Source organism: Pantherophis guttatus, chromosome 12 (genome assembly GCF_059756535.1).
Source record: "Pantherophis guttatus breed Tessera chromosome 12, ASM5975653v1, whole genome shotgun sequence".
Taxonomy (NCBI): domain Eukaryota; kingdom Metazoa; phylum Chordata; class Lepidosauria; order Squamata; family Colubridae; genus Pantherophis; species Pantherophis guttatus.
In genome coordinates, this window is record NC_142074.1 from 3,516,957 (window position 1) to 3,544,245 (window position 27,289).

At 46.0% G+C, this 27,289-nt stretch overlaps 1 protein-coding gene across 2 annotated transcripts; it reads right to left on the reverse strand.

The window, feature by feature from the left end:
• Window positions 1-711: 711 nt before the first annotated feature.
• On the reverse strand, window positions 712-27,226 carry ARR3 (arrestin 3). 2 transcript variants are annotated; one of them, XM_034435127.3, is made up of 17 exons: window positions 26,824-27,226; window positions 23,589-23,629; window positions 21,509-21,539; window positions 19,973-20,033; window positions 17,514-17,558; window positions 15,383-15,582; window positions 14,503-14,562; window positions 13,160-13,227; window positions 11,451-11,586; window positions 10,455-10,539; window positions 8,644-8,716; window positions 7,799-7,936; window positions 7,614-7,697; window positions 5,750-5,773; window positions 4,207-4,259; window positions 1,810-1,819; window positions 712-944 (listed from the first exon to the last, which is right to left on the reverse strand). In XM_034435127.3, exons 2-17 carry the CDS (start codon window positions 23,603-23,605, stop codon window positions 857-859), a joined length of 1,173 nt encoding a protein of 390 aa, XP_034291018.1. In that variant the 5' UTR covers window positions 23,606-23,629; window positions 26,824-27,226; the 3' UTR covers window positions 712-856. The 2 variants fall into 2 exon arrangements, with proteins under 2 accessions (XP_034291018.1, XP_087733699.1); XM_087877573.1 differs by lacking the exons at window positions 712-944; window positions 1,810-1,819 and having other exon boundaries at window positions 3,777-4,259.
• Between the last annotated feature and the right edge of the window lie 63 nt (window positions 27,227-27,289).

The window sequence follows — 27,289 nt, forward strand, 5'->3', positions numbered from 1 at the left end:
AGGGTTGTCAGGTCAGCTCCAACTGCACTAAAATGATCAGAATCTCCTGGGGGGGGGAGTCAATTGAGAGGGGGGACTGTTTATTGGATCAGGAAGGGTCCAGCGGCTGGAAGGCCGGGCTTGGGGAAAGGAAGCAGGCAAAATGAAGGAGTGGAGGAGCCACCTTGGTGCGTGGCTGGCTTTCTCCTTCATGCTTTCAGGCTTATGGGGAAAACATCGGAGTACAGCGAGTCTTCTGCAAAACGCATTAAACACAGCGGAAAAAATAGGTGTCAGATCCCTAAAAGTGATACTGCCATTCAAACTGAAGGATGGGGGAGACTTGGATTCGATTTAATAGCAGTGCCTGTGTCAACAGATATTTTACAACCTATATCCTGGTGCCAAAGAGCCCTGAGATCCTCTTTACCTGGAGGAATGTTCATGATAGCCATGTGGGTTGTTTCACTTTAAAGGATAACAGTGTGAATGCACGGTTGTTCGGGTTCTCAGGGAAGCTAGGAAAGAAAACATCTTCACACTTGTGTATTGGTTAAAATCTGCATTCTGGCTTAAAGGGAGGGGTCTCTACTGCCTTAATCCTATTTGTCTTGCCTAAGGGTATCCAGATCGTGCTTTAACTGGATGGCTTTCACTTCTGCTTAATAAAAGAATCCTTTTGAACAACCACATTTCAAGAGTTCTTACTTTCTTAAGTTGGAAGGAGAGGCGATCCTTACAATAGGCTTACGAGAAATTATCACATTACAAACACAATACTGAAATATTAAGGTAAAATGCACGGAACTCATGAAAATGCCCTAAATAATTTCGGCTTTGAAACACTGGAGTAGCCCCTACTGAAGACAGTTGAGCATTAGCTTTTTCCTCCTTCCTCCTCGTCCTCACTTTCCCCTTCTCCTCCGAGTTTCTGGCGGGCGAATTCCTCAACCATAATGTCATCGCTGAAAATCACGGAAAACGAAAGCCAGGTTTCAAAATGAGAGTCCAAGTTACGATAGAATCAGTCTCTGGTCTTGCCTTCAAGCCCTCGTTCCCTCCTCAACTCTTCTGCCCAGGGAACGTTTTCCAGGACAAGGGTGAATAGCAATTCCCACCATTCCATGCGCAACCAGGCCCACCCGTTTGCTCAGCCCAGAGCTCCCGCTCTGATGCAAATACTGGGAATTGAGGAGACTGGAAGGAAGCAGAGCTGAAAGGGCTCTTGGAGCTTTCAGGTTTCTTTCCTGGTTCTTGGGGTCTGAGGGGTGGGGGCTCCTTGGGTGCCACCAGTGGAAATCTGTTCTCCCAGATGGGCAGCGGGAGGGAGGAGTGGGGCTGATTGATATTGGTTCAGCAGTTTCAGATACTCAGATACTCATTCAACAGGTAAGAATCTATAAATAGGATTTGGGGGATGAGTTTGTCTAAAGCAGAGTTTCTCAACTTTGGCAACTTGAAGACGGGTGGACTTCAATGTCCAGAATTCCCCAGCCAGCAATGGGGAATTCTGGGAATTCAAGTTCACCCATCTTCAAGTTCCCAAGGTTGAGAAATTCTGGTCTAAAGACTCTCTGATAAAATGTACAACAAGATCGCCACATTTTTCTTCTACAATGAAACACGAGAATATCATAAGGTTTCCAATTAATTAACTTTTCATGGAAGTTGGAAGTTTGGTAAAATTGCATAAAATTATGTTTTGGGGCAGTCAGAAGAATCGCCCATTCTTAACAACAGCGAGTTTTTGTCAGAGCTAAATTTATTTTGGAGAACGAATTATCCATAATGACAGGCTGCCAATTCTAATGTGGAGCCCTCTTTCCTTACCTGGTTATTGCTGTCAATCAGGAAGAGGCAGAGGATGAAAGAGAAATGCAGGTGCCATTTAGTCACATTAATCACAATGAATTGAACAAAAACTCCCTGCCCATCTGTACCTATTAGCTGGCCAGGTGCAACACACACACACACCAACGCACACAGAATCACCAAGCAAGCAGGTCCACTTCTCAGGTCAACCTTCAGCCTGGTGCAGCCCTCCAACTGATGGGATTTGCCCAATGGTGGGATTCAAATAATTTAACAACCGGTTCTCTGCCCTAATGACCAGCTGGGTAGGCGTGGCTCAGGGTTGTGTGGGCGTGGCCAACTCAACATCACTCAGGTCAATGGGCGCTTCGCCTTAGCTGTTACAATGTAATAAGGGTTAACCAGAGAGGCAGTTTCTGTAAGCAAGGCAATAAAGGTTAGGCTAGAAACACCAGCAGAATGTTTCCTTCCTGCCTTCCTTACAGGATTAGCCCTGTAAAGTGGAAAAAAACAAAATAAGATTTCTTCCCACAACTGGTTCTCCGAACTACTTAGAAAGATAACAACCGGTCCTCCCGAATAAGTGCGAACTGGCTGAATCCCACCACTGGATTTGCCCCTCATGAAACAACTCTTGTCAGTGGGGCCGGGGGCAATAAAAAAAGGAGATTATTCAAGGAACTTAGCTTTTGCAAGGTCTGGAAGTCCAGGTGCTTCCCCAGCATTGGGCTCTGGCAGTTAGATGCACTTGCTAATTATTGATATGTGTGTATTTGTTTGTGTGTGTGTGTTTTGTTTGTTAGAGGGGTGTTATTGTTTACCTTCGGGCACTGGTGTTGGAACCACTCCATTCTGGAGCATCAATGGTGCCATTTAAATATGTGGTCAGGCTCCCTCTCTTGGCACCAAAATGATCAGAACTCCTGGGGGGGGGAAGAGTCGACTGAGAGGGGGCTGGTCATTGGATGAGGAAGGATCCAGCGCAATGGTGGGATTCAAATAATTTAACAACCGGTTCTCTGCCCTAATGACTTCTCCCAACAACCAGTTCGCCAAACTGCTCAGAAAGTTAACAACCGGTTCTCCCGAAGTGGTGCGAACCGGCTGAATCCCACCACTGATCCAGTGGTTGGAAGGCCGGGCTTGGAAAAAGAATCCCATTTCATTTTTTTTTTCATAAATAAAAAAATCTTGCTAAGGTTGAGAATCTCTGCTTTAGACCAGCATGTCTCAACCTTCGCAACTTTCAGGACTTCAATTCTCGGAATTTTCATAAAATGAAAAAGGCGTTTAAATCAAGGGGTCTCCAACCTGGCAACTTTAAGGTTTTAGGGAGAACTTCCAATCAATTGCACCTCCCCTAAACCAGGGGTCTCCAACCTTGGCAACTTTAAGCCAGCTTTGCTGGCTGGGGAATTCTGGGAGTTGAAGTCCGCCAGGCTTAAAGTTGCCAAGGTTGGAGACCCCTGGTTTAAATAATCAGGAGAGGAATCCAGCCCTCCACCGACTTGGAATTTCAATATTCTTCTCACAAAGGAGTGAGACGCGGGGAGAGTGGGGAGAAGGGGAGGCCATGGCTAGCTGAGGGAGGCTGCCTGTTGCCCCTCTGGGACGGGAAGCAGCTCCTTCCTGTCAGCCTCCTGGTTACCACGACCCCCTCGGCTGTGGTTCGCCCCGAGTCTCATTCTGATTCCCCAGGTTGGTCTTGGGACCCTCTTACCTGCCCTTCTGAAAAGATGGCTGGAAGTCTAGAAAGTGGGTTTTGATTTTTTTTCCCCCTGCAGTTTTTTCCCCTGTAAAATCTGCCATGTATTAAGTCTGAATATCTAGATGTGTTTTTAGCAGAGATGTGGAAAGGTGAGTCAGTAATCCATAGTGATCCTTTGGCTCCACTGGACCAGGGAGTTTGAAGGGCCCATGAACCGGAGTCCCCAGCAGGTCCTGCTTGTTGCTGGGAGAAGCTGATCCCCGCAAGGGCAGGGCAGGGAGGGGCCACTTTCGAAGGTTTGGGGGTCTCCTTCACTCCTCTCCCCCACCTCCTCTGCTGGAAGGAAGGGAGAGGCCAATGTGTTCCAGGCAGCCTTTTTTATGCTTTTAAGAATGGGGAAAGCGCATCTCTATTAACAACCTAGTTCCAATGTCCATTTCTAAGAGCAGCATGAAATCCTCCCCCAAAAGCAGACATTTGCTGCCTGCTTTGGGTCCTTTGGGGAGACGGGGTACCCCCAAAGATAGGCCCTTCGCATCCGCCCCCAACTCCATCTGTGGCCCCTGGATTTCTCCCATCACTGAAGGAGGGGGGCCTGTGGCTGATTCCAGTTTGGAGAACTGGAGCGTTTCCCAGAGCCTGGCATTCCCCCAAAGCCACCTGGTCTTGAGACAGCGAGGCCGGGGGGCTTCCTAAACAACACTTACTTTCGGGGGGCTTAGGATGCATCAGGATAAGCGGCATCTCAACAGAGACGTCACTGAAAAGGAAACCACATCCATTTAGCCAAAGGAGACACAGAATGTTCTTTAATGCAAAATTCATTTAAGTTTTTTACAGGTGCATTTACTTTATTTAAGTAGTTTTTAACTGACTGATCTTATGACCCTGGTCCACACACAACAGAATAAAAAGAAACCCAATAATAAATAATTGATTTTTTAAAAAACAAACAAACAATGAAATATGCAACAGAAATACACATGCTTGGAGGAAGCCCCATTGACCAATAAGCTGGGGCCTAAGGAAGATTGGGGAGAGACAGCTTCTGCAGTTCCAATGACAAGAAGGGAAACTGCCTTCCACCCCTGTGGGGCAACCTATGCTGTCATAGGGAGGGAGGGAGGGAGGGAGGGAGGGAGGGAGGGAGGGAGGAAGGAAGGAAGGAAGGAAGGAAGGAAGGAAGGAAGGAAGGAAGGAAGGAAGGAAGGAAGGAAGGAAGGAAGGAAGGAAGGAAGGTCCTGCACTTCCAATGAAACCTAGATGAGAAGGGACTCTCAGCAGGCCTTCTTCAGATGTCTCAGGTTGCCTAGAGTCCCAACACATTTCTATCCTCCAACCAGGTGGTGATTGATCCTGGCATGAGTTCCCCTGACCAAGTACACTGGGGACACCTAAGCCCCACCTGCCAGATCATTTCTTCCATTGGCTTCTGTGTACGTTTAACAAGGTGAGAACCAGGCATTGCAGCCCACCCATCCTGGAGAGGCCGTGGACGCAGGCACAGCTCCATGGACCACTGACTGGAAGCCCCAAGGGGCTGTTACAAAGCTCTGCTCTGCCTCCTTCCATACACATCCAAGCAACCCAAATGACACTAAGAGCTTCTGACGTATTTTTAGTGCTTGTAACTATCATTAAACCCACACTTTCACTTCACTTTATGTGTTCATCAGCTCCACAAAATCAGACCAGTCTCAGTCTAATATTTCTTGAGCTTTCCCCTTTCTCACAGACTCATAGACACAACGTACGTTGCATTCTTGGCTTCCTTATATGCTATACATTGACTCTTCTTATTCTACGTTGCCATTTTGCCTAGGCTGTGGCTGCCAGCAGGTGGGCCCACAGAGACTGAACCTGGCCAGCCATCCTGGCTCTGGTCAACCGAGGCTTTCACTCCTGCTCCTTAATAAGAGCAAACTCCACACTGGGTCACCAGCCTTTAATTACCTTTATGCCGTGGGTGGCGCTCTCTGATAATGGTGAGGGCAGGAATGGCACATCTTTGCATATTCTGACCAGGAATCACAGCCCAAATTGTTCACACTCTTCTTCTATGCAAGCACAATCTCTAATCCAGGGACTACCCTGAAAGCCAGTTTACTGGCCCTCCAATAACCCACCATCCTCAAAGGTATCGCAGCATGACGGCACCCACTCAAGAGCACAGACTGCAAAGCTTAAGCCAGGCACCTTTCAAAACAACCGGGAATAAACTGATTTAGTAATCAATAAATCCGTACTTACCTTGATGTGAGATCTCCCAGGATGCTGTGGAAAGAAGGAAGGCTCAGTATGGAATACACAAAGGGCACTGCACATATATGAAAGGGGAGATATTTTATTTATATTTTTATTTACCGGTATTTATTTATTTATTCATTCATTCATTCATTCATTCAATTCATTCTATTCATTCTATCTATCTATCTATCTATCTATCTATCTATCTATCTATTTATTTATTTATTTATTTATTTATTTATTTATTTATTTATTTACTGTCTGTATTATTCTTATAACCCACTCAAGGCGGTGAACATCCCTAATACTCCTTCCTTCTCCTATTTTCCCCACAACAACCCTGTGAGGTGGACTGGGCTGAGAGAGTGATTGGCCCAAAGGCACCCAGCTGGCTTTCATGTCTAAGGAGGGACTAGAACTCACAGTCTCCTGGTTTCTAGCCTGGCACCTTCTCCACTAAACCAAATTGGCTCTCAGAACAGCAACTCTCCATTGCTATTTTTTTGCCAGTAAATTGCTGGAGTTCAGCCTCCAATCTTCCAATTTCTGTCCAATATGTGCACAAAGGAATTGTGCAAATAGACTGAAATCGCTACACTTCCTTGATTAAATGTCTCTGATTATTCTAGTTACACAGTTTAACAGGCCAGCTAGAAGCATTAAGTAGAGGCCCAAACTCCCTGCAACGTTGGTTTGTTTGATTAATGAATGCATGGCAAGGATGCCGGGCTTCGTCTTAGCATGTAAGCTCCAGTCTGTTGAAGAAAGAATGAAGTCATTCCTGTGTTTGCTTGATCCCTTTCTGACCTGCTTTGGATGGTGGGCTACAATTTTCCCAATCTAGTCTATCCCCCAGAACGCCCTGTGGATCTCCCACCCGAGTCCTAAGAAAGCGTCATTTTGTAAAGATCAGCCAAAGCTGGGTTTCGAATTGATCTTGAGAACAATTCTGGAAGATCTTTGCAGCTCAAGACTGCGGATGAATACTTGAATGAGGGTTTGCTTGCCTTTAGCAAATGGACGGGGAAGAGGCCTCTCGAGCCATTTGAGATGGTTCTCCACAACTTTTTCTCCTTTAATTTAATGTCACATATCACGTTGTTAATATATATCAGTCGTGATAACATTTAAAACCAAAGGCTGCCCATGTGTCCACAGGAAGCCCTCGACTTACAACCACAATCGAGCCCAAACTTTCTGATGCTAAGCGAGACAGTTGTTAAGTGAATTTTACCCCACTTTATGACCTTTCTTGCCACCGTTGTTAAGTGAATCACTGCAGTTGCTAAGTTAGTAACATGGTTGTTAAGTGAATCTGGCTCTCCCATTGACCTGGCTTGTCAGAAGGTTGCAAAAGGGGATCACGTGACCCTGGGACATTGCAACCGTCATAAGTATGAGTCGGTTGACAAGCATCTTGAATTTTGGTCACGTGGCCATGGGGATGCTGCAACAGTCATAAGTGTGAAAATACAATAAGAAGTCACTTTGTTCAGTGCCGTTGTAAGTTCAAACGGTCATTAAATGAACTGTTGCAAGTCAAGGATTTCCTGTACTTGACCTAGCAGATCATACGAATGAAACAGAATCAGAATACCAGGCAAGAACCCGCCAGGAACAGAGCCAAGGAAGCCCAGGCAGTGGGCGAAGGCTCTGGACCGGCTCTCTGAGCAGATTGCCTCTCAAAGCCACGGAAACTCCCACCCACACCCCCACACCCCACTAATGGCTAGGCATGTCCCAATGTCAAGTGGGGCTGAGTTCCCCAAGGAAAAGTGTGGGGAGGGGGGACAGAGGGAGACGGAGGCAGTGGGGCAGAATCCAAAGGGGGCTTTTTCACACTGTTCTTCTGGAAAAAAAGACTCACCCTCCTCTCGATACCACCAAGGTGACCTTCACTTTGTAGGAAACCAGGATGCCCAGAACCTCTTTGTCCATCCCAGGCCTCAGACTAAGGATAAAGAAGGGGAGACGTTGGAAGAGCTGGGGAGCAATAGCCAGAGGGAGGGAGGGAGGGAGGGAGGGAGGGAGGGAGGAGGCGTTTCCTCTTACATGGTGCTGGAAGCCAGGTTGGTGTCCTCGTGCTTCAGCTTCCCATCCAGAGCCAAACCACGCTTCTCGCGATTCTTGGACAACAAGGGAGTCACCGTGAACGTTTTGTAGAAAGTGGAGTTTGCAGCCACGTTCTCCCTGTGGGAAAAGGGAGGCAAGATCAGTGGACGAGAAGCTGCTGGGCTCTGCTGATGCTTGCGAAAACTCTAGCTTGGCAACGATGGAGAAAATCATTTTTCCCCAGAAGAGAAATAGACTTGAATCAAGGAACATGTGACTTACACGCCTGCACTCCCATTCTGTGGGCCCCTTGTGCATGCAAAGGAGGGGCTTTACTGCGTGCGTATGCACTGGAAAAAGCGAGAGGGACAGATCCGCTCCGATGCATCAAAACAGACAACTTCATGGCATGAGGCCGAATGATCCCTCCTTTCCTGAATTCACTGGAATTATCCCCAATTCATCCAAATCGAGCAATTTCATGAACCCCTACTTTAGCCTCTGAACAATCAGATCACCTAAACAGCCATTTCCTCCATTTTGGGGGGGAATGCATTCCCCCCACCTCAATTCAGGAGTGACCTTTTCCCTTGTCAAGGGCTTTCATATCTCCATACGATATCCAACTATAAAGATTCCGTTTTCCAAAATGTCTTTAAAAATTCAAACATGAATAAAACACACACACATATATAGCATGTTTCGGGGCAAAACAGAAGACCATCAGAGATGCTCTGCTTACAACTGCTGTCTTTAGCCAAAGCCCCAAGAGAACGTTCTACCAAGACTGGACCCACCGCCCTCTCTTCTCCTTGACTCCCACCTACCAAAGACAGGCCACTTACACAAATTCCTCTGAGCAGACCGTCTTCGTATAGTTATCCAGGGAATAGAGAACCACATCTGTCAGCTGGTCAACTGGAGAGAAAAGGAGACACCATAGATCAGTGGTAATCCTCTAAGGTTGTAGGGAGTGGGGGATTTTACACAGATATTACAAGTTTATTAAAACATGCAGGTGGAACTGTGTCCCTAATACTTTAATATTTCAGAATAAGAGAGTTGGAAGGGACCTTGGAGGTCTTCTAGTCCAATCCCCTGCTCAGGCAGAAGATCCTATACCATTCTGGACAATCTCTTCTTAAAAACCTCCGGTGATGGAGCATCCGCATATTTTGAGTGTGTCAATTTGAGCAGAAGGTTGGACTAGGTTCCTTCCAATTCTGCTATTCTGTTAGTACACTACATGTACCTTCTACTAAGTTGGTGAGATGTGAGCAGTGAATCATGGGTCAAAAAAACTGATTTGGCCATTCAGATTTAATTTAATTTAATTTATCAAATTTCTATGCCGCCCAACTCCCAAGGGACTCTGGGTGGCTTACAGCAAAAAACAATACAACAAAGAACATAGGGAAAGTATTAAAAAACATTATAAAAACATTTTTAAAACATTAAAAGCCCATGCACACCATTCATGGCCGGATCTCGCAAGATTGAACAGTGAGATCAACGGCCCCAGGCCTGCTGGAAAAGCCGGGGGTTCACCGCTTTCCGGAAGGCCAATAGGGTCGGGATGGTCCGGATCTCAGGAGGTAACTGGTTCCAGAGAGCTGGATAACCAACAATGAATGAGAACGATGATTGTTTGGTGAATATCTGCTTAGAAAAAGATCTGTACTGAATATGTGATTTAAGCGAGTTTACAATGTATGTCCCTGGCAAAGGAAAACATCTCAAAACGTGACTGTGGTGATTGTTGGTGAAAGATTACAAAATTAGTGAAGGATCCATGGATGCTTTTTCCAGAACCACATTCGCGGGTCCTGAATGTTGTGTAATAAACTGCTTGAGCTCAAGTGATGAAATGGTTCACGCTAATGTGGAGATGGGATTAGGAATCATTAGGCCCGTAATGCACAATGAATGATGGAAGTCGTGTATTTTGGAATACATGCAATGTTCAATCTGTGATATAAGCTGAGCAGGGAATTAAGCAATGATGCACAATGTCTTTTTGGTTGTCTAGTGCAGTGGCCCCCAAACATTTGGGTGCCAGGGACCACTTCCGTGGAGAGAGGATTTTCCACGGACCGCAGGGCGTGTGGTTTCGCATGCTGCCTGCATCCAGGGGATGGGGCTTTGCTTGTTTGCGTGGCCAAGGTTTCTGGCATCCTGCGGCCTGGTCCACGGACCAGAGGTTGGGGACCTCTGCTCTAGCGCATTTATAGACTTTGGGATGTTGGTAGAGATGTGTAAATTGGGAAAACCTCCATCATTTTTCAAGGTTTTCAAGAATAGAATAGACCACCCACTTGACTACTTGCCTCGGGGACTAGAAGACCTGGAGGTCCTTTCCATCCCTATGAAATTCTCAAACCGCTAGAGAAGGTAAGTGAATTTCACCGCTGCCACAAAGGCCACAAACTCTGGCTCTCTTACGCCCCCCGCCCCACCCCCAAGGCATGACTTTTAAAGTCATTCAACATCATAAGGTCCAGGGCTTCCAACCTTCATCTGGTGACCAACTCAGAGGGAGAATTACTGGGTGATGCAAAAGGTTAAAAAGACGGAGGTGGACACAGGGTCTGACTGGGCAATAGCCGATTCCCCCATGAATGGGCTGCTTCCATGGCTTGTTTAATTTGTCCCTTACCTGATATTTTAATTTTCTTCACAATCTTGCTGGTAGTATTGTTTATGTCCACATTCACTCCAATCGGGTCCCCATGGTAATAAATCTGAAATCACAATAGGTTACTAAAATCAGATAGAAAATCAGCACCCTCTTAATTCTGGAGAGGGGCCCCATTTAGCAAGCTCCTCTGCCCTCTTTTTTCCCTTCTAATCTTGTGAAGCTACACTGCAAACCAACCCATCTATGATTAGAAGAAATCCAGTCTTAGGAAGACAATAAACGTGGGTAAAATCAGAAAAAGTCGATGACCTGTGAAAAATGCACATACTACTCTAGAGGGTCCCGCAGTTTCAATGAACCAGGAGCCAAGAGCCAGGGGTTCCCGCAAGAGTTGGGATTACCAAACAGAGCTTCAAGGAGAGAACATGAGCCTGTCTGAAAGGAGACGGGGCCAGGACAGAGCATCTAGGACAGTGTTTCTCAACCTTGGGTAGCTTGAAGATGGGTGGACTTCAACTCCCAGAATCCCCCAGCCAGGACAATCTCTGGGGGAATGGGGGGCAGAGACTGCTATGGAGCTTAAAAGACATACTAGAGCAGTGTTTCTCAACCTTGGAAGCTTGAAGATAGGTGGACTTCAACTCCCAGAATCCCCCAGCCAGCGCTGCTGGCTGGGGGATTCTGAGAGTTGAAGTCCACCCATCTTCAAGCTTCCAAGGTTGAGAAACACTGCTCTAGGACAACTCCCCATGGCCAACTCGCTGTGGGACAATTTGCCGCAGAATAAGAATGACACTAAGATCAAAGAAATGCTGGAATATTAAAGAAAGGACGCCAAAGGAGGGACAAAATGAAACGTGAATAACAAAAATTAAAATAGTTTTTAAATTATTTTAAACAATAAAATTGAACTGTTGAATTGTCCCACGGTGAGAGGGGCCATGGTGAGTTGGCGAATTGTCCCATCCCGAGGACCGAGACCTTCAGCATGGCAGCGACTGAGAAGACACCGACCTCCTTGTCCATGGACGCCTCGAGGTGCAGCGGCTTGTCTGACATCATGAACTGCTTGTTTACTTGAGTTTTGGGCGAGGTGCCCGTGAGGGTGGGGGCGAACTGCACCTTCCGGATGACCAGCCGCACGGAGTTCCTGGAAGCAGATGAAACGGGGGTTCAGCACTCCACAGCCACAAGGAGAGGCAGGAGAGGGAATCCTGGTGAAGTATTCTTTCGGCTTTGCTGAATTTGTAAACTATCATAGAAAATAACAGTGAGGGAAGAATCCTGTCCCACAAAGGCTCAGGTAGGAAAAAAATCAATCAAGGTTAACCCTGCCAACCTGGACAAGGGCAGAGAGCATCAAAGCCTCTTGAACCAATCAGAAACATGAAGCTCGCCCTCTCTCTCTCCCTCTCTCCCCTTCCCCTCTCCCTCCCTCTCCCCTCCCTCCCTCTCTCCTCCCTCCCTCCCTCCCTCTCCCTCCTTCCTCCCTCCCTCCCTCTTTCCCTCCCTCCCTCTCCCTCCCTCCCTCTCCCCTTCCTTCCTCCCTCCCTCTCTCTTCCTTCCTCCCTCTCTCCCTCTGTCTTCTCCCTCCCTCTCTCCTCTCCCCCTCCCTCTTTCCCCTTCCTCCCTCCCTCCCTCCCCTCCCTCCCTTCCTCTCTCTCTCCTTCCTCCCTCTCCCTCCCTCTCTCCTTCCTCCCTCCCTCCCTCTTTCCCTCCCTCCCTCTCCCTCCCTCTCCCCTTCCCCCCTCTCTCTTCTTCTTTCCTCCCTCTCTCTCCCTCCGTCTTCTCCCTCCCCCTCTCTCTCTCCCTCTCTCTCTCCCTCTCTCTCCCCCCTTCCCTCCCTCCCTCTCTCCCTCCCCCAGGCTCTAAAGAGAAGCTGGAAATACTTCATGTAGCCTTGGTCTTTTACCTTTCACCCCACTTCCCAGAAATGTTTCAACCTGGAGAATAAGGTGAAAATAGCCATAGGGAAGACTGGAATTGGAGCATGGAGACCAAGTGAAAATGATTTTTGGAGACAGGAGGAAGAGACACAGTTTAGACAACAGTCTGACAAATGAAATTTGAGCCCAAGGGAGGAAGAGTAGTGAAAGCATCCCAAAAGCGGGACACACACACCCCTAGTTTGGGGGAGAATAAAACTGTAGGAAGGGAGGGATACTTTCAGGTGTGATGCATCAGCAAGGCCTGAAAAATATGCAGAATTTGCAGACATTTGGGGGGAAGAAGAGGCAGCTACAATACCCCTTCCCCCATACCAAGCATTTGACTGCAACGTTAACTTGCAGCCAGGAGCCCAAAACCCAGCAAAGAGGCGGTATCCCATGTCTGGCCACTAGTTAGCCATCCTCAAGGAGTATCTGGATGTCAACAGCTAAAACGAGTTCATTTGCCCTTCCAACTCATCAGAATCAGTGCCATGTTTTTCGTCCTCCAAAAACAAGGAGGACAAACGCCACCATTCTGAAGAGGCCCCTCTAACCCTCCCACTTATCTACTAGACTGGCTAACCAAGGGCACGAAGGCCTCTTTGCACAACTAGAGTTGAGAAGTATTTGCAACCTAATCAGAATGAAAGAGGACACAAATGTTTAACAGGCTACGATACAAGATAAAGCACGTTTGAATACAGAGTCATCTCTTTTGGTCTGGTTAACCGTGGAACTGTTTCATGAATGACATACAGTAAATAACTAAAGGTTAAAAATTGCTGGCTTTACTTCTTAGAAATTTTCTCTTCTGGGTCTTGAGCACAAAACGCCTTCACCTCAAAATCCACACCACAGGACTGCGGGAGACACAAGAGCAGAGGTTACAAGTTGACGCGGGGCAAATTGTGCCTTTATTTACAGTTATCATTAAGAAAGTTTAAGAGAGGAATTTTAGCCTCTTGAAGGATTTCCCACGTCGTAGAACCTTTATTCTAGGTTGCCACTGACATAATGTAAACTGAGTCACAGGAAGATGAAAAGCAGTGGCCGATGGACTAATCCCCAGGGGGGATTTCCTCCATTACGTCTATGGAGATTCTCAGACATCCAGGTCATGGCTGTCCCACAGGTGTTTTTTTCAAAAAGCAACTGGCCTTTGGTTTTCCCTTGAAGACATTTCGCTTCTCCTCCATGAAGCTTCTTCAGTTCTCAGTTCGGTTCAGTTCTTCAGTTCTCAGAACTTGGAGGGGAAGCGAAATGTCTTCAAGGAAAAACCAAAGGCCAGTTGCTTTTTGAAAACACCACCTGTGGGACATTCTTGCATTACATAGGTGGTGGACTACAGATAGTCCTCGACTTACCACAGTTCATTTAGTGACCGTTCAAAGTTACTGGAAAAAAGGGACTTATGACCATTTTTCACACTTGTGACGGTTGGAGCATCCCCATGCTCACGGGATCAAAAGTCAGACGCTTAGCAACACTAAGCAGCCAAAGATAAAATACATTTAGAACAGGGGTCTCCAACCTTGGCAACTTTAAGACTGGTGGACTTCAACTCTCAGAGTTCCTCAGCCAGCTTTGCTGGCTGAGGAACTCTGGGAGTTAAAGTCCACCAGTCTTAAAGTTGCTAAGGTTGGAGACCCCTGGTTTAGAGAAGAGATCAGATTTGTATTTGCTACCCAGTTCCAGAGATGGTGTCCAGAGACCAGTTGCTCTGCTTATTCATTCCCTTCGTATTTTGCAGTGGTTGCTCCAGAGACATTGCAGCTCAAGGAAGGAAGGCAAAGGAAATGCAGCAAAACATAGAAAGGAACTGATCACCTGAGAAATCTTTTCTTTTTTTTTTAAATGATAGTTTGAAAAAAGCGGGGCAAACTAGAAGCGGAGCTAAGGATCCAGTCAAGGAACCAGGCAAGCAGATGTGCAGCTCCAAGGGAGACTGGTTGGGTTGGGAGGATGAGCCCAGTGCTACAGCTGGGGAGTGAGTCAGCCTGAAAAACCAGAGCCTTGGGGCTTCCAAGATTGAGGGGCCCTTAACTCACTCTTGTCTCTACAGCTGGCATTCGGCTTGGCGACCCCCGCCCCCATGGAGGAGAAGAGTGAAATCCGAACATGAAGTTGCCACCCACCTTTCCAGTGTCATCTGCTCCTGGCTGCAGTGTGATTGAACAGGGCAGATTGGTCGCCATCTATGGAAACAAAAAAAACCAGATGCAATAACCATCCTGAAGAGAGTCCCAGATATGAAGACACACAGAGCTTCTCCCTTCCTAAAAGTCCAAGAAGTACCACGTCTTCGGCAAGGTCCCCGAGCGATGGGGGAGGAGAGAGCACAGTAATCCCCCCCCCTCACCAGACAACACAATCATAGTGCAGGTAAGGGGAATAAAGCAATGTGGGAGGCACTTCCATTTTTTAAATTAAAGGTTACTGCAAGATAAAATAGAAATAAAAATTGAAAAATATCAATAACAATAGCACTTTAGACTTCACAGTGCATTACAAACCTCTCTGAGTGGTTTGCATCGGCATATTGCCCTCAACAATCTGGGTCCTCATTTTACCGACCTGGGAAGGACAGAAGGCTGACTCAACGTTGAGCTAACCAGGATTGAACTCCTGGCTGTGTGCAGAGTCAGCCTGCAATTCTGCATTCTAATCATTGTGCCTCCACCAGGGCTCCTAAAAACTATCTCCTAAAAACTCCTAAACTCCTAAAAACTAATTCCTAAAAAGCCAGAAAGAGGAGAAGTGTAGAAAGAACTGAAGAAGGAAGAAAAAAGTAGTGACGTCTGACTTTTTTCCATGCAGTAGAATACAAAAAAAAAAACAGTTACAGCCTCAATCTTTTACTTTACACAGGAGGAATTTGAGTTGATGGGGTAGCCCATAGCCACATCTCAGAAGCTTCTGATGCCCCTCGTATGGGCATGGGGCAGCCCATACATGCAGCAGCTGTAGCTGTGGGAAGGAAGGGGGAAGGGGGAAACTTCACAAATCACTGGATACCTCAAAGGTGAACGGGTAAGCATGTTCTCCTAACTTCTTCATCAACTTGTCCTGTAAGGGTGTGAGAGTCTTCGGAGCCTGGTCTGGCACTGGTGGGTAAAGTTGAGTTGTGAGGACATAGAGATCCTTCCTGAAGGTCAACCCAATGACATCCAGGTCATCTCGACCATACCGGAATGCACATGTGAGGGTCACATAGACTGGACCATCCAAGGATGAAGGACAAAAAAAAAAAAAAAGAGCAGAGAAAAATACAAGAGAACACTTATAAGCAGGTTTAGGCAGAGAGATGGAGGAAAGAAAACAATTACTCTTAGTTCCGGATCTGGATGGAAAAGAGGCTTCGATTGAAAATGGAAGTGATTCTTGGTTTTCGGGCCTTCTGGATCTTTGCTGTCTTTGGTAGCAAATACCAAATAACTTTGATACTGGATATGACAGAAGTCCCTCAGACTAGCAAACCAGTCAAGAAACACAACCAGATGAACTAATTCTACTTTATCATAGGGCTACATTAACACAATATTGCAACTATGGAGGTCCAAACTTCAATTTTGACCATCTGATCCATTAGGGAGGATCCTTCCTAAGGTTCTTTTCCTGACCATTAAGCGTCTGAGGGCTCCTGCTTCTCTTGACTGGTTGTTTCTTAGGCAGCATCTCTTCCCCTCATCCTCCAAGATCATCCATACATTCCATTATACAGACAGACCTGATACACAGTCTGTGGGTGCCAATAAAGGACAATATTTGTAGCTTGGGGTTGAAATGAGGGGTCCTTGGTGCTCTCTGAGTTTGTTTTCTTGTAGACATTTCATTACCCAACTAGGTAACATCATCAGTGCTAGTAAGGAGTACTGTTTGCTGTCAGTTTATATTCTGGTGACTTGCCTGTCTGTGTGTGTGGGGTGGGGGGGGGGGAGATCCTTGGTTGGGCCCTTTACTGATGGCTCTTTGGCAGTTTCTTGATTGGGATGTTGCTTACTTGATGGTTGGTCTGAAGTTAACCTTAGAGTTAATCTATGCTAATCAGGTGCTGGAGTTTTTTTGTTCTCTTTTGGGCTGGTTGATTGTCTCTTTTGCATAGTCTACAGATGTTAATGTCTATTGGCGGCTGATTTCGGGGTCCAATTTGGGGGTCCTTGTGAACTCACAACTCCTGCTTGAGGAGCAAGTGGCAGTTGTGATCAAGAGGGCCTTGCACAGCTTCACATTGTGTGCCTTGAGGCTCAGTCCTTCATGCCCTTTAGGCTGGATTACTGTAATGTGCTCTACATGGGGCTGCCCTTGAAGAATAACTGGAGGTTTCAACTGGTGCAGCTGCATGGACAGCTCCCTGAGCCCTTTATAGGACACCTTATACTTCTGTTCCATGAGCTGCATTGGCTTCCAGACTGCTTCCTGGTTCAAATCAAGGGGCTGCCTTTGATCGCTAGCCTGACTTGGGACCAGGCTATTTGAGGGACCGCCTCTCCCCAATTCCATATACCTATCCAGCAGGAAGGGTGTGCTGTAGGTCCCGTCTGCTAACTTCCACCTGGTGGAACCTAGAAGAAACACCTTTTCTGTGGTGGCTCCCAGGCTTCCCTCTGAGATGAGGTCAGACACATCTCTGATAGCCTTTGGAAAAGCCCTGAACAGGTGTTTTCCCCGGCAACCAGGAAGATCCCATGGGGAGCTGAGAGACGGATGTTTTGTAGTTGAATGGTTGTTATTCTCTTGCAATCTGGCTGATTAAGTATTTTATTATGTTTTAAGACTCAGGGTGGCTTACAATGCATTAAACAATAGCCGTCATACTTTTGTATATACCTGCTTAGTAGGACTTTCGGGCCCCCCTAAGCAGTGTTCTTTTTTATACAAAGTCAGTTTATTGCCCCCAAAATCTGGGTCCTCATTTTACCTACCTCGGAAGGATGGAAGGCTGAGTCAACCTTGAGTCTGGTGAGATTTGAACGCACAGTAATTGCAGGCAGCTGGTGTTACTTAACAGTGCTTTAGTCTGCTGCGCCACCAAGGCTCTTTTGTTGGTTGTATGCTGCCCAGAGCCATGTCCAGTGAGATCAATTTGCTAAATAAATAAATAATGTTTCTGAAGAGGGCAAAGAGAAAAAAGAAACAAGAAATGTACCTTTCCTGTCACTCACGGTTTCTGGGTCTAGCAAAACAACTCCATCTAGAAATAAAAAAGATAACAGAACCTGATTAAAAAAACAGAACAAAAAACCAGCATGAAGATGATGCAAAGGGCTGTCTGCCTTCTCTCCAAGCATAGCAATAAAACTCCACAACCAATTTCCAGGCTTTCCAGAGGCCGTTGAGAGTCCTTGGAGCCCAGTTGTTGTTGTCATCTATTCCAGGGGGTCTCCAACCTTAGCAACTTTAAGACTTGTGGACTTCAACTCCTAGAATTCCTCAGCAGGCTTTGGTGCTTTATATAAACAGAGTTTCTAACAGTAACACATTTGCCTTTAAGTCCCAAAGGTGCTTTTTCAGGAGTCAGCTGGACTTCCTTGTTTTTTCTTTTGAAGAAAAAGTTTTGCTTCTCATCCAAGAAGTTTCTTCAGCTCTGACAGGATGGTGGGGAATGGAAGGATTTATCCATTCCTACTCCTAATCCCAATGGATTTCCAGAGGAAAATATTGCAGACTACAGAAACCAGGAGCACTACTCAATGCTTCAACGACCCTCTAAAAGGATGCAAATGACCAGCAGTCTGCAAGGAATATAAACCCTTCCATTCCCCACTATCCTGTCAGAGCTGAGAAGCTTCTTGGTTGAGAAGCGAAACGTCTTCAAAAGAAAAACAAGAAAGCCCAGTTGGCTCCTGAAAAAGCACCCTTGGGACTTAAAGGCAAATGTGTTATTGTTAAGAATTCTGTTTATATAAAGCACTACACAGATCAAACAAAGAGTACATTCACCATGTGCTTTACTGCTCAACTATATAACTGAAACAGGAAACAGGAAACTCTACGCAGAACAAAAGAGCATAAACCATAGAGTATATAGTATGTATACCATAGATCCAAAGTTAAAAATACTGCCATCTACTGACTGAATACTACTGTAGTTGTTGACAATGAATTCCAACAGTTACAGTATAGCAAACTAAGAATACTTGAAAAACAGTTTAAGGATTGTTTCAAACACATGAGTGTGGAAGAAAATTAGGAAACTGTATTTGAAGAGCCAGCTCACAAAGGGACTAAAACTAAGGAAGGATGCTTATTTTACCTGGATGAAACAGATATAACCGCCAAGCAGGCCTACCAAGCTTCAGCTCAGAATATAGGGCAAAGGTAGAAAATGAGCTAAGGCTAGTAAAAGCCACAACTTCCAGAGGCAAGCTGTTTCATTGCTTAATTGTTCTCACTGTCAGGAAATTTCTCCTTATTTCTAAGTTGTTTTTCTCCTTGATTAGTTTCCATCCATTGTTTCTTGCTTTGGAGAATAGGTGACCACTCTTCTTTGTGGTAGCCCCTCAAATATTGAAACGCTGCTATCATGTCTCTCCTAGTTCTTCTTTTCACTAGTCTAGACATCATGTGGGGCTATTATTCTACTATTACTTTAAAGTTCAGCCAATCCTGGTCTTAGCTTAGCTTGGCGCATCAAACTTACAGCAACTCTCCGTGAATGGTGTTCCAAAGTGAAAGTATAAATGGCTGGCAGGGACTCTGGTTCCCTTGAGGTGGGCCTTGTTGTGTCTTACAGAGTTTTGTAAAAGATTGATCACAATCAGAACACAGTGACTTTTTCGCAAAATGTCAGAGAGTTTACAGATGGAAACAGGAAGGGCTGAGCTAAACCCTCCAGTTTCCAAGTGGCCAGAGTTATTGGTCTGACTGAAACAGCTAAACAGAGAGGAGCACAACAATGATCATCTGCTAGATTTGCAGCAACAAAACAAAGTCTCTATCAACAGAAGAAATATTCAACATTTACTGTAGTTTATCCTTGGAAACTGAACCAAAGACAGACCTAAAATCTACAGTTGACTGCATTTTTTTTTTATAACCAAAGTAATAGTATCAGGGTTTGGTCCATTTGTGAACAACTCATCCTAAATCCAGCCCAATGATCTATTAGTATAAGTTCTATCTCAAACAAAATCAGTAATTTATCTCTTAATTCAAAGTTTCTCAACCTTGGCAACTGACTTCAACTCCCAGAATTCCCTAGCCAGAATGGGAATTGAAGTCCACACCACTTAAAGTTCCAAGGTTGAGAAACACTGTCTTAACCGAATCACTGAAAATGCTCTGTCTTCTTTTCTCTTCCCCACCCCCATTGTACTCATCACCCCTCATGCCAATTTAAACCCTAAATCAGGCCTAGTCACACCATGCATCTGATGAAGTGAGCCCATGAAAGCATATCCTTTAATAAAAAGTATTAATCAGAAGAGGGATTAGAATATTCTTCCTTTTGCAACTTTTGGTTGCTCTGGACTGCATTAAGTAACTATACAAATTCAGATTATCTTGTTACAGAACTGTCTTGGCCCTCTACGTCACCATCTTCCAAAGGGTGCAGAATCTATACAATGCAATCAGCACTAACAGGATTTAAAGCAAATCACATACCAACAGGTTCCACAGATTCCACGTGATCCACAAAGTCTCGCTTTCCCAGGTAGATGGATAACTGGATAGACAGGAGAGAGAGGGGGGGGAAAAAAAAGATGGTTCTCCACCTTTGCTTACAGGTATCTTTCACCCAATAATCTTGGCCAATGGCACCATGACAAAAATTGGCACCTCCACACAATACTACTTGGAACTCAAAAGGCCCTCCTTGATAGTATCTCATCAGCCTGGACTATCAAGTGGTTCTAATTTGCAGATAATGCAAAATTATGTAGAAAACAAATTCAAAATGATGTTTGAAAGAGTAGAGAATGGACTGCAAAGTACAGAATACAGTTTAAGACACAAATGAAATGTTTTGCCTTTAATTGATTTATTTTTTCCTAAACATAAATCACATACACAGTACACCACCACCACCAAGCCACACCCACCAAATAAGCCACGGCCACAGAACCGGTAGTAAAAAAATTTAGAACCCACCCCTGCAGTACTCTATGTGATAAAACAAGACAATAAGATTATTGTTGCTCTTTTCTGTGAACACACTGGCAAACATTAAAACATGAAATTCTACCAGCTTTTTGAAACCAGGACAGCTCAAGCAGGCGGCCCAGGGAAGAACAGCTGGGGTCCAACACAGAAACCTCCCGTGACACTATATTTCTGGACCTGGTGCAATTTAAGCTGCTCAGGAGCCCCCTCTAACCCGAATCCCATTTGAAAAAAGATCTCCAGCTGAGGAGATTAGCGGATTGGACAAAGATCGGTCTGGGCTTTTCTTGGCTGGCTGCGCTAATCCAGAAAATGGGGCACAACCTTCTGTTGTATAACAAGTAGTCCTTGAGTCACAAGCGAGCCCAAGTTTTATGTTGGTACATGAAACATTTGTTCAGTGGGTTTGCCCCATTTTACGACTTTTCTTTCCACAGTTGTTAAGTGAATCATTGCATTTGTTAAGTTAATAGCATGGTTGTTAAGTGGATCTGGCTTCTTCCATTGACTTTGCTTGTCAGAAGGTCACAAAAGGGAACCACCTGACCCCGGGACATGACAACCGTCTTAAATACGAGCCAGTTGCCAAGCGTCCAAATTCTGATCATGTGACCATGGGGATGCTGCAACAGTTATAAGCATGAAAAACGGTCATAAGTCGCTTTTTTAAGCCATTTTAACTTTGAATGGTCACTAAATGAAATATTGGAAGTCAAGGACTACCTGTATTGCGTATACAGAAATTGCCATGTCAGGGCCAATTCCTGCATGCGTCAGAATCAACCCAACTGAACTGTCACATCCGTTGCTGGGCACTTAAAACTCAGCCTCAGGTCTGGTTCAATTTCCCTCAAATGTCAATCTCTATCCAGCAGTGCCAATGCAAGGTTGGCACCCTGGTTCCCCTGAATGATCCTATCCACTCTCCCTTATTCTGACTAAGACCCTGACTGAACACCAATTAGCCAGAAATCCTCAGGCCTGGTTTGAGCCAATTTAGCTTCCTCGTGATGCGTTTAGAGCAAACCCCCATCTTACCTTCTCATTGGCACAGGTCTTCTTATACACTCTGCCAAAAGAGGAGGGGGAGACAAATGGAGGGGGCAGGGAGAGAGAAGAAATTTCAGAGGCTGGACAATATATTATATACCATAATAGTTAAGGTGGTTAATCTGAAGCACAAAATAGTTTAAAAATTTAAAATGCATTTGTTAGAAGTGTGCCCATGAGGCATTCCTGAACAGCTACAAAGAACATAGTGCATTTTTTGGAGTATAAGATGCACCTTTTCCCCCCCAAAAAGAGGGTGAAAATCTGGGTGCATCTTATACTCCGAATGTAGCCCCACCCAGCTTTTCAAATGGAGGTTTCAGAGGCGGAAAAAAGCATCAGAAAAGAAGCTTCAGAAAAGAAGCCCCCAAACAGAGCTTCAGAGGCTTTTTAGGAGGCTTTGAGAGGCAGGAAAAAAAGCAAGGCACAGAGCTCACAACCAAGGAAGCTGCTGCTAAAATTCACCGCTGGGAACAGCTGATTGGGGGTATACTGGGAGGCTGATCCACCTGCCAATCAGCTTTTTTCTTATTTTCCTCCCCAAAAACTCCCCAACTAACTAAGTATAATCTTATATTCCGAAAAATATGGTAAATAGTAGGAATAGTGTAGAGACTACAGACAGGAGGCCCTAAAAGGTGTAATAGCGGAGTCCTCTATCCAAAATGCAGCCACTTTGCTCCTCCTGGATTTTTCCAGAGTCTCAAAAGATGACAGCTTTAAATCTGAGCTTTAGGAGCAATATCACTTTAGCTCCTTTCCCCAGATTCAGAACCTTCAATTTTAAAATATACCCCCTCCCATTAAATAAAAAGGGGTCTCTAGAAGAAGAAATGCCAAGATATCACCCGTGATTCCTTGCAAAGGTCCTGGGCTCCATCGGGAAGATGCAGCTTAGGAGGAATCCTTTGATTCTCGGGGTGGATCTGTCAGTGGTGGGGGAGGGGCAGGGCTGAAGCAGTCACAGCTCTGGAGTTGCTTATCATCTTGGATAAGCCCAACCTTAATTTTCTGCTCCCCAATGTTCACAATCTGATAATATTTATTATTTATAAAACATGTAAGCCTCTTTTCCTGTGACATAGCAATCCATTCTAATTATTCAAGTAGAAGAGGATACAGCATCTGAACCGTGGAGTCCTTGGGGCTCTCTAAGCTTTGTTGGCAGATTTTTCATGGCCCAGCTAGTTGATGGCTGATTTGCCAGAATGCCAACATAAAGAACATATATAACAGCCACTATATAGGGCAGATGGGCAGAAGACTTGCAGAGCGCATCCATGAACACCAATAAGCAGTCAGAGGACACCATAAAAACTCCTTAGTGTCACAACACATGGATAGACTCAACCACAGTTTCAACTGGGAAACTGTGAGTATTTTAGACCAAGCCAAATGGCAAAGAACGCTAAGGGGTTTTTGACATTCACACAAATCAGCCATGAATAGACATATCAAGATAAATCATTCACAAAAGCTAAAAAAGGAAACAAAAATACTAGAACACATCCTTTCCAGCAACAGACACCCAGATAAGCAGGGATTAATCCCAGACAAACACAAAACCCAAATCAAGCAACTACCAAGGAGAAAACCGCACCCCCTTAACACCTGCTGGGCAAGCTGCTGCATATGAAACAAGGAGCAAACCCCACACTCAACCAAGTTCAGACACTACCAAGGACTCCACCAGTCTAATTGTTGCTAAAATTGTTAAGGGTTGAACATTATCACTGAAAATTGCGCTGTAATTGAAACCCGGCCAAATTATGAAATGAAGCTGAGCTGATGGAGAGAAAGGGGCTGTTATCTTCCTGCACTACGGAATGTGAGCAGGAAAACCTGGGAGGGTATCAGCTTAGCAACCAATCTTGGTGGGGCACTGGGGGCTCCAGCTGCCTCAAGCACAAGGAAAAGGGGCCGAGTGTAGGAGAGTCAGGCTGAAGAGAAGCCCCTCTGCGCCTCCAGGGAGCCTCCTAGGGGTGCCTTTCGCTGGGCTGGGGTGAGGCAGTGAAATGAGGCGCACCCTTCTCACAGACCACGGGGGAGATAAATAAGCCAGACTTACTTTGGTCCGTCAGCCATCTTTGGGGACCGGAAGCAGAACTCCTGCAAGAGATGAGAAAACCAAGCGGTAGGCCATCAGGGCAGTGGAGGGCACCCATCCTCGCCAGACAGCCCTCCCCACAAAGGCCCGACACATCTGAAGGAGGTTTCTTGGGGCAGCTTCTCCCACGGGGGCTCCCTGGAGTCCCTGCTCTGGCTAGAAAAGGCTGGGGGTGTTTTTGAGCCAACATACTCGCAGGGCCATAAGCTTCCTCCTCAGTTCTAGAAGAATCTTTGGGCAATGGGGCATCTGCATGGCAGATTTTTCAAGAGGCGGCAAGGGCAATAGCCCAGGGCCTGTAGCTCTAGAAGAGGCTGGCCAACTCCCTTGGCTTGCACAGTCATATGCACACAGTTAACAATACAACGTTGGTATAACTAGCATTGTCAAACTGTATCCCCCCACCCCCCATTAACTATATCTCAGTGGTTATGGATTCAGAACGGTACCAGTTGAGAGACCCATTTGGGAGTTTAGGATCAGAGATCCAACCATTTAAAATGGGGATGTTGAGAAGAACTGCGCCATTAGAAGTTCTCTATCGTGGTTTATATGGGCCCGAGTTTGCCCCTCCAGGAGACCTGAAGTCCAGGAGGTGAGGAAACCATTTATTTTATTTTATTTTATTTTATTTGTCAAGCATATATATATATGTTGTGCCGCAGCTGCCATTCCTTCAGGAGGGACTGTTAAACCAAAATGGCTGGCTTGTTCTCAGCTCACCACTCACTATAACCTTCCATCTAAAATATTTTTAGTTACCTAATCTTATTTCTCAGTGCTAAGCTATAGGCATCATTCAGTTTTAATTAGCTGGTTTCCAGCAAGTTTAGCTGGGATTTGCCCAGTGACTTAAGTTTAAGATCTCTAACTCAAAGCAAAGCGAGATTAGCTGGGAGGGATCTTTCTGTACAACTGGAATCAACGCACCAAGTAAGTAGAACACAGGAACCCGCTAACTTGAATGTTTATTAATGGAGAAACAGGTGGAAATTTGAAATCATGGTTTTCTGCATAAATGGAAGAAATAAGGAGCACATCTTACACTACAACTTTTCTTTTTTAAAAAAAAAAACATTTAGTGGGAGCATTTCCATAGAATACTAAATGATCCAAAGTGCTCCGTTTCGTTACTCAGTTGCTTCCCTGGTGTTTCCGCCTGCAGATTTAATGAACAAGCCCAGATGGCTTGGCTCCTTATGGGCCAACCAGGGAATCGGGTTGATCCCCTCTGACCACACCGGAAGGAAGACAAGGAAGGACTTTATGATTCAATTAATCTCGGGCAATAGATGCACTTGCTTCAAAGGACAGACTGCTGCTTCTGGCTAACAGAACTCCAGATGTCTAAAGGGCAACAATACAGAAACCCTCTTCTGCCATCTAATGGTTGTCCTGATTTTTGCAGCCCCCATCTGATGGCCCAGCTGAGAGGACTCGAGTGGAAGTTCTCTAGAGTAATGGAATTGGCCGGCATGCCCACCTCTCAAAAGGGGCTTACCAAGGGAGAATAGGAACCACAGCAGAGACTGGCCCCTTCCCAAGGGGGCAGAGCAGGCAGGCTCTGCTGCCAGGACCCTGGGGCAACCCAACTAAAGGGGGCTTCCCCAGCCAGACCAGCCACTGTGGCTGCAGCTCCCCGTGGTTTGTCCATCTGGTTTGGTTCAAGGATGAAGGAAAGGCGAGAAAGGAGAGCAGGGGTCCTTGCAGCAGCACAAGGGAAATGATGCCCCTTCACTTAGTATCCTCATCCAATGCGGGAAGGACAAACCCTGAAAAAAGTCTCCGGAGACGACACCTAAGCTCACTGGTCTGCAGTGAAGTCTCTTCTATTACCCAAAAGTCTGCCTGGAAGCTCTGACTCTCAACAGCTTCTTCCTCCTCAGGTCCAATCTCTACATCTTCAACCCTTAGTTCTAGACTAGCCCTGAGGAGCAAGTGAGAATCAGACTGAATCCTCTAGGACAACTTTTCAGATCCTTCAACACAGCCATGGTGCCCCCACTCCTCTCTTAGCCTTCTCTTCTGCAAGCTGAATATATTGGGGTCCCTTCACCGTTCCTCACCGGATTTGGTTTCCTTTCTCCATCTTGGGAGCCTTTCTCTGGATTTGATCCAGTTTATCCATGTCTTTTTTTTTTAACTGGTGTGTTTAATTTAAAAGCTTCCCTGCTTCTGTGGGGGGGGGGGTGTCTATAATGTTTTTAATTACTTCTAAAGGGTGGGTTTGGGGGTTTAGTCCACTGCACTACAGAGCCTGTAGTACAGTGGACTAAAACACTGTGATTAACATCTGCTGCTTGCAATTACTGCAAGTTCAAATCTCACCAGGCTCAAGGTTGACTCAGCCTTCCATCCATTCAAAGGTAGGTGAAATGAGGACCCGGTTTGTGGGGGCAATAAGCTGACTTTGTATAAATATACAAAAGTATGAAGGCTATTGCTGAACGCATTGTAAGCCGCCCTGAGTCTCTGGAGAAGGGCGGCATATAAATTAAAGCAAAAACAAAAAACAAAAAAACACTCTTTAGGGGTGGAGGGGGCAATCTTAAAACCTGTGTTGGAACTTCCACCGGGAAGATATTAAAATTTAAAAACTGAGCTCAAGAATTGAAAAACAATTGGACCAAATGTATTCCAATAGATTGCTGGTGTCAAAAGTTAATTTTTTTTCCAATTCTTGTTTTATTTCTTCCATGTAGGCATATAGTAATCCATCAAATTTTTCTTCACGTTTTTAGTAATAGCGAGTCTTAATATTTGAAACATTTATATACTACAGAAATGCCTAAAGCTATGGAAACTTCCTTTGGGGAAGGGAAAGCGTTTCAATTGCTTGCAGAGGAGTTTTAGAAATTGCAATTCCACAAAACTAAAACAGTGGCTGCCTAATTTATTAGGCGGCGTCTGAGGCGGGGAGCTGACCAAGCCGACGCTTCTCCGAAGAAACCGGCGCTCCCAACTCCTCAGCTTCGCCCCACCGACCCAGCCCGCGCTGGATCTTTGCCCGACGGCAGGGACGGCCTTGCAAGCCGGGGTGGACGAGGGTTTCTGGGGAAAGCGTGGCAGGGTTGGCTGCCTCCCCCCACCCACCCAAGAGCCCCGTCCGTCGGGCGAGCCCTCCCCGAAGGAACCGCCCGTGCTCCGAACAGCCTCCGCGGCCAGCTGGCTGGGAGCTGAGAAGCCGCCGTCTTACCTGCGACACGCCGCTCAGCTGCTCCTGAGGCAGCTCCTGCGGGCCCTGCTCTTATAGCCCGCGGGGCCGCCCCTTCCAGCCCACAATCCTCTTAGCCGCGGCGGCGTCAGGCGGCTTGGCCGGAGGGGCGGCGGCGAGGGGGCGCCTGGCCTCTTCCACGGACGCCGGGGGGCGCGGGACAGCAAAGGGCCGGAGGGAGCCAAGGGGGCTCTCCCAAGACCAGCCCCCGCGCAGCTCTCCAAGGCCCTTGGCCCAGCTCCCAGGCACCCCGCTTCGAGGTGGGCACGTCGGGTCTCCGGCTAGCTAAAATGCAAGCTTTAAGTTTTGGTCCCCCGCTTGTGCAAAAGGTTGAACTGGAGAGTTGATTTTATTCTGTTTCTCCCTCTCCCTTGCCTTACGGAACACAGGCACCAAAAATAAAAATATTATATTCAAACTTGAGAATAGTTGGTTATCTTTCAAAGAT